Source organism: Doryrhamphus excisus, linkage group LG8 (genome assembly GCF_037039965.1).
Source record: "Doryrhamphus excisus strain RoL-2023G ecotype Guam linkage group LG8, RoL_Dexc_Guam_v1.1, whole genome shotgun sequence".
Lineage (NCBI taxonomy): Eukaryota > Metazoa > Chordata > Actinopteri > Syngnathiformes > Syngnathidae > Doryrhamphus > Doryrhamphus excisus.
Genome location: NC_136364.1, coordinates 8,394,143 through 8,401,597, shown reverse-complemented (window position 1 = coordinate 8,401,597; position 7,455 = coordinate 8,394,143). Strand labels below are relative to the sequence as shown.

Here is a 7,455-nt window from a genome sequence, read left to right as displayed (position 1 = left end):
AAGTACTTAGAAGGACCTCCGGTGTTGTCTGCTAGCTGTCCACCCCAACATTATAGGAGTTGATAAACAGCAATTTATAAATTGCTGTTTATCAACTCCTATAATGTTAAAAGGATATATCCTTTTAAAATACGATTGGCTGGCGACTAGTCCAGGGTGTACCCTGTCTCTCGCTCGAAGACAACTGGGATAGGCTCCAGCACACCCATGACCCTCGTGAGGATATGTGGTAGAAAATGAATGAATTAATGAATGAAAATGTGGGCTTTTAACATACAACCATGTGTTGATCCCAATTCAGATCCGGAAGTAAAGACTGGGTGGTCCGAGGTTTCTCAAGGAAAGAGGTTACTTCAAGACATCTCTCAATGGCAAGTAACTTTAGCATTAGGTTTTCTACAGCGTGGGTAACGGCTAATGTGGTCATTACAGGTTTTTTTTGCGGGACTACCAGTGTTTAAAAAAAAAAATAGGGTAGAGCCACTAATTGTTGTGGGAAATGGCTATAGCAACCCTGTTCCCTGTATGCACACTCTATAATGCTACACAGACAAGCACTTTTGCTCCACGACTTACACATAATAAACAGTTAGGACACTGATAAACTGTTACTTACTGCTTGCCCTTCTGGCTCTTCCACACGACTAAGTAACATTGGAAAGGCGTAAGGCTTCAGCAACAGTTTGTGGGCTAGTCTAGCTTCATACTGGCCCATGTTCATGAAACAGTCCAGTGTGAAATGCCGTTGATGCAGTAAAATCTTTTTATTTTTCTGGTAGGGAATCAGGAACTCCAACCGTCATTAGGAATGGTAAACAAATGTAAGTTTCCCTTACACTGTAAGAAACACTTCCTGTGAGCCAATGCTAACAATGTAAACAGAAGCAAAGCTTGGGGGGGGGGGTCATTCTAACTTCATTTATAGGTCAAAAGTGGAAAAAGCATAACAGGTGCCATTTAAGTAGATATGTGCATGTTACTATGTATTTGATTTTTCCATAAAACTCACGGGTTGGGTTTAAAGACAGAGCAAAGGAATCAATACGAACACAAAATGTCATCAAAAGTTTATTTTTTCCAATTTACACCGTGGCTAACAAAGCATACAGGAATGGAAGGGTATTGGGGAGAAACGCAAAGTTTGGCTCTTGTCGGTTGCCAGGATACCAAGAAGGGGCAACAACGTTTGATGCGTGTGTTAGTGGTGTTGTGCTCAAAAAGGTTTTGCACTGTGGACTTCAGTCAGAACCACCAAGTGGACTGAACGCAATGACATGTGGGTCACAAAAAGTCTTTTCTGGGTTTAAGAAAATGGTAACAATGAGCAGAATGGGAAACTGTGTGTGTTACACGATCATTTCCAGCTGTCGTGCATACTCGATGACCTGCTGGGCGAGCTCCGTGGAGGGGATGTTGACCTCCTCCGTGCGCTGCTGCTGACTGCTGAAGGAGTAGCAGCTGTCTGCGTTCAAACTCCACCCCCGCTGCAGGCGTCAATGATGGGTGTCAAGAGAAGAAGAATATGTAAGAAGGAATTTACACAGTTAATGCCCATGACTCCAGCGTCACCGTACACGTTGCATACTGGAACTGACTGTTCTCCACTGGCAAAAACCTAAGTCAACATACCTTCTTCGCGTAGTCTGTCATCTTTTTAGGGGAGGTGAAGAAAAGCACGCGTGTGGCCTCTGTGAACTGGATCTGCTCGTAGGCTTTCTCTATGCAGCCTGCGATCTCGTCCCTGCAAGTCAGAAAAGCGTCATCGCTGGACCTTTGTCAACCAGGTAATTGGACATATTACATTTGAACATACGAGTTCTTTCGTTCATGTCACTAGAGTAATGCTAATGCTGTTAGCACACGTCAAGGCTTCCACATCAAGGTATTTTCGGCGTCCTTACCGTATAGTGTCTAGCAGGATGTCGATAAAAAAGGTGTAGCTCTCAGCCGGGATGTTGCCTTTGGCGAGGAACACTTTGTTGTAGCTTCCCTCCATTAAATACTGAAGAAGTCATCGGCAGGAAGGAGCAGAAGAAGTGAATGTTGAGACATTGCAAAAGCTCTGGGAATGTGCAAATGCGTGACGTTCTTTTGGACCAGGAAGTGTACAATGATGTGCTTTACCTGCTCTAAGGACACCGGATGCCTGATGTACACATTGGTCTGAATGTCGCGTGCGCTCAGTCGTTCCAGCTCCGTGTGAAACTCAGACACGCGATTCTGTGATAGCAGGAACAGGAGGTTGAGACCCAGGATCTGGTGCATGTAGGCTGCTTCCGGCAGCTCATCCCTGGAAAAAGGCGACATGGATTGGGACATATACACACAGCTCTTGAAGGTAAACTCAAAAGCTTAATCGTCAAACATTACTTGTAGTCAAAGTAGTAGCACTTCAGCTGGGCCATGTATCTCTCAAAGGAGGGGATGTCCTTTTTGAGGATACTCCACAAGGCTCCGATTTCAAGGACATCACCTAAAAAAAACCCCAACATGTAACAATGCAACTGTATGATACTGATATTTTTTTAAAGTACTCACGAGCTAATATAAGCTGCTGCTTTGTGAACGCAGAGCCACTCGTTGGCAGAAAGTTGAGCTCCAGTAACGATACCTGTGACAAGAAATGACAATATTAACTTAATAGAAGTCTAATCCAAACTATCTGACACACACTGATACAGTAGCTACAGTTTTACCACTAAAGTATAAAAACTAAGGGAGACAAATCCATTCATGAATGAACATATTAAATGAAACTGAGAAAATACTAAAGATTCTCAAAAAAACAATTGAACATAAAAATTTTGAATAATGTTTTGGGTGACAAGTACTCATGTAAACAGCCCTTTAGCAGACGTTAGCTGTGTTGGTTGTGGTCATTTACATGCTAACTCTCGCACAGACTATAAAATACAAATTTCTGACATTTTGAACATTTTGACGGTCAGTCTTGAGACATGACAATATTCACGTTCAAATGGAAAAACAGCACACCGACAGCGTTGCCGTCGCTAGCTAACGTTAGCACGCTTAGCTCCGCTAGCTAACAGAATTAGCCAGTTTGCAGCGGTTAAAAAGCAGGCGTTACTAGTTGGACTCACAAAGACGGAAGCAACATTTAAGACGTGCGAGTCTACCTTAAGTTTACTTAGGAGTTCGCCGCATTTGTTCAGATTAGGGTTCTTTTTGTTCCACTCGGCTTTCAGTGTCTCGTAGAGCCCCGCCGTCTCCCGCAACGCCATGGTGATTCTGCAAATTACAACACGACACCGGTCACCGTAATACGGCAAACGTCTGTCGTAAAACGGCAGAGTAACCAGGAAGTGTTTCCTCTTGGAGACGGGTCGAGATGGCGGCATTTGGAACAGACCGCTGGCTGAGTGGCTTACCAAATCATGAAATCTTCAAGAAAATAAGAGAAAAGCTAGATTCGGAACCTAAAGAAAAGGAAAAAGTGGTCGCTAAAAACCTAGCTTTTAGTTTAGGCGGGGACTTTTTCGTGTGGGACGACGTGGACCGCGTGTTTTACACGACTAGCTTGCGACAGTTAAACACAACAGAGGATCACAGCGGCGGTTACCAGACGTTCCTGTGTATCAACCCGCCCCGCTTCCCAGTGTGCCAGCTGCTGCTGAGTCCACTTCAGAACCACGTCGCCCTGGTGGGCCAGCGAGGCGTTTCGGTGCTGGAGCTCCCTCAGCGGTGGGGCAAGAGGTCAGAGTTCGAGGGCGGATGCAGCCGCATCAACTGCAAGACCACTCCCGTGGCCGAGCGCTTTTTCACCAGCTCGCCGTCTGTGAGTCTGCGGCAGGCGGCATGGTACCCGAGCGAGACCGAGGAGCCGCTGCTGGTCCTGCTCACATCAGACAACACCATTCGCTTTTACAACTTAACGTCCCCCCAGTCCCCTGTCAAAGTGGTGCCTGTGTCCCAATGTGATGACGACTGCAGTGTGCGTGCCCCTACTCGCTCCTACGCAGCATCCCTTGGTGAAATAGCGGTGGGCTTTGACTTTGGCCCAGTCTCTATCGCCAAAGAAAGGTCCTACCACCCTCTGTACATCCTGTATGAGAATGGGGAGACTTACCTGTGCTACACGAGCCAGATGAATGGCGTGAGCGTGAGCAAACGCATGGGCCCTCTACCCATGTACCCTGCAGCAGAGGACAACTACGGCTACGACGCTTGCGCCATCCTCTGCCTCCCCTGCGTGCCCAGCATCCTCGTCATCGCCACAGAGACAGGCACACTGTATCACTGCGTTGTGCTGGAGGAGGAGGACGAGACGCCAAAGTGGGCACCGGGCAGGGGCACCATGCCGGCCCTCTATGTTTTCGAATGCGTAGAGCTGGAGCTCACCCTCAAGGTGGCCACGGGGGAGGATGACGAGCCCCAGGAGTTGGACTTCACCTGCCCCATCCGACTGCATCGGGACCCCCTGTGTAAGCAGCGCTACCACTGCACCCATGAGGCGGGGGTGCACAGCGTGGGCCTCATCTGGGTGAGCAAGCTGCAGATGTTTCTCCACGCTGGCGATGAGGACAAGGACAGTCTGCCGGAGTTGGCGGCGGAGAGGCGTTGCATCGTGGAGCACATCGTGTGCACGCGGCCCCTCCCCTCCAGCCAGTCTGCTCCCATTCAAGGCTTCTTGATCTTGTCGGACTTCACCCTGGGGGCTACAATGATCTGCATCACCAACACCTATGAGTGCATCCTTCTGCCCCTGCTCAGCGCCATACGCCCGCCCTCGCCTCCCCTGCTGTGCACACAGTCCGGACCGCGCTCATCCAGCTCACCGCTGCGGGGGGTGGCAGGGAACTCCTTCGAGCAGCACATCCGCAACATCCTAACCCGGAGCTCCACCAATCCCCTCCTGCTTAAGGCCGGAGACAAGGAGGCATCGCCCTCACCTCAGGAGTGCCTGCAGCTGCTGAGCCGGGCCACGCAGGTGTTCCACGAGGAGTATGTCATGAAGCAGGACATTGCCCGCGATGAGCTGCAGAAGCGCGTTAAGTTGCTGCGAGACCAGAAGAACAAGCAGCTGGAGGAGATGGCGCTGTACCGCCAGGAGAGGAAGAACCTGCGGGAGGCAGCCGAGAGGCTGGCGGACAAGTACGAGGACGCCAAGTACCGCCAGGAGGCCACCATGGAGCGTGTGAAGAAGGTCCTGGGCAGCACGCAGAGCAGCTTGCCCGTCCTGTCCAACAGCGAGAAGGACATGAGGAAGGAGCTACAGGCCATGGGCGACCAGCTCAAGCACCTGGACATCTGCATCAAGCAGGTAAAGATGAAGATGGAGTACCAGAAGACGCAGGTGGACAAGGATGTGCCTGCTGCCAGGGCGACCATCTCGCTCAGCGCTCAGCAGAAGAAGGTGGTCCAGGACGTCCTGCGTGAGCAGGGACAGCAGATTGTGTCCATGATGAAGATGGTCAAGGAGATGTCTTGCCTCATTGCCATGAGAAGCTCAGATTTGTACTTGAGTCAGAAATGAACCTTTATACTTACTTTATACTTCCTGTCAGAAACACGAAAACTATTTTGGTTTGCATCTTCAATTAAAAATGTAGTAAAAAATAAGATTCCATTTTCATCTGTAGTGGTCCTCTGATTGATGTTTTAATTACATATATAAAAGTGGATTTTAATTATATTCAAACAGTAACATATTTCCCTAGATTCTGTTATGATGAAGAAACGTGAGAAAAATCGTCTCGCACACTTCGCGCTACTTCGAGTTTCGTCCCGGAAACAGATGCTCCAACTAGCCATAGTATTGCGCATGCGTACATTGTGACAGCCATCTTGGAAACATGTCAGCAGTAAATTAACAGGTGGCCGGTTGACAATGCACAAATAACCTTTATTGGCGCCCAAAGAGCAGCAATGTCGCTAAACATTAGCATTACCGCACCAAGCCTTAGGTCTTCTACGCCCACTGGGCCGGCGTTAAAAGTCGCAGGTAGGAGCCTCATTTCCACTTGTTGCCTCGCACCGGACAGCTATTCAGAGCCCTAAAGTTTGCTCACGCACGTACGACATTTACGGTAGGTATTTGGCGACAAAACACTTACGCAGTACTAATTGGACTATACGTGGCTCAAATGTGGCCGCCAACTCTGCTGCCCAGTCTTTCTAAGTCGATGCTGTTACTTGTATTTCTTACATTGCAATTTGTCGATATATGTGTATTGCTGTAGTGGTTACTTGGGTATATTGTCTTATTTAAACACCAAAGCGTAAAACGAGGAAAAAAGCTTATCAGGTGATTTTCATGCATGAATTTACCCTGAATTACCCTTGACGTCGGTTTCTATTTATAACTAGGTGGCTAATTTACATTATACAAAAACAGGCTGGAATACTACTAAGTTGTAGAATAGGACCACTGTAAACGAATGGAGCATTCGTCTGACGTCACTTCCGCCAGTGGAGCGATTGTCCCACCGGAGTTGCCGTAGAGTTTCCACTCAATATTTACTTCCGCATGCACTTTGTAAACAGCCGTAGGGACATAACAGCCCGAGACGGCGATGGTGGTGCGTTCTCGGCTGTGTCAAGCAACCTAAAAGTTAATTTCTGAAATCCAAGTGGCTGGTCTTCATTTTCGGCTACAACGTGCCGGAAAAGCCTCGTAAAGTTTTGCATGCGTACGCCCACCAATTCACCGAAGACAGCTTCGTTAACCTTGGGCAATTCTAAGCACGCTTTTCTACACATCTTAAAATAAAGACTGGAGCCCTGCCAAAATGTCCGCCAGGCTGCCGTAAGTTGAAACCTTTTGTTTTTCCTTCGAAGCTAGCATGACGTAGCTGTTTAAACCTGTCTGTAGCTAACATATGTAGCTACGCTAACATTAATGGTACGTTTTGTGTGATATACGTACAGGTGCAGAGTGTATTTCTATTGTTATATACTTATATACTAGCACGTGTAACATTTACTGCGTTTACCCTGGAAGTATCAAAATTGTGTACTGAAAAAAATAATAAAGCATATTTTTTTTAGCTTTGCTTAAAAATGTATTGTTATCCATGCAGGCCAGCTTGTCCAGTTCATCATTCTCCGACTAGAGAAGCACTCTTCAGGTATGTACAGCACTTCCCCAGAGTGAGTATTTATGGTGGTATAAAAAACAGAAATATATTTGGTGCTACCTGTTCACCCTTGCTCATAAACACATTATCACACACATGTCCTGCCAGAGAATATGGAGACAGAACAGGAGGAAGCAGTGTTGCCACCTCCATTATTCAGACCCCTCGAGAAACATGCACAAGTAGTACACCCTACTTTTGTCACAGCATTGACACAGTTCCCATATCTGTTCCCTTGCTGAAATGTATTCACTCTGACCTAATAGTCCTGCAAGAAAATTCGTACTACTGTAATGATGCAGGGAAGAGCCATCCACTCCCGACCACAAGATGAAACAAGAGAGAGTGAATGAGAGCT

General features: G+C 47.5%; 2 protein-coding genes across 2 annotated transcripts; one reads left to right on the top strand and one right to left on the bottom strand.

Annotated features, from left to right (window-relative positions):
• Nucleotides 1–1,053: 1,053 nt before the first annotated feature.
• On the bottom strand, nucleotides 1,054–3,304 carry psmd8 (proteasome 26S subunit, non-ATPase 8). Its single transcript, XM_058079239.2, has 7 exons — nucleotides 3,138–3,304; nucleotides 2,539–2,611; nucleotides 2,371–2,473; nucleotides 2,125–2,290; nucleotides 1,902–2,002; nucleotides 1,630–1,741; nucleotides 1,054–1,484 (listed from the first exon to the last, which is right to left on the bottom strand). Exons 1-7 carry the CDS (start codon nucleotides 3,240–3,242, stop codon nucleotides 1,347–1,349), a joined length of 798 nt encoding a protein of 265 aa, XP_057935222.1. The 5' UTR covers nucleotides 3,243–3,304; the 3' UTR covers nucleotides 1,054–1,346.
• Nucleotides 3,126–5,597, top strand: nup88 (nucleoporin 88). The gene has a single exon (XM_058079232.2). It carries the CDS (start codon nucleotides 3,350–3,352, stop codon nucleotides 5,492–5,494), a length of 2,145 nt encoding a protein of 714 aa, XP_057935215.2. The 5' UTR covers nucleotides 3,126–3,349; the 3' UTR covers nucleotides 5,495–5,597.
• The last annotated feature ends 1,858 nt before the right edge of the window (nucleotides 5,598–7,455 follow it).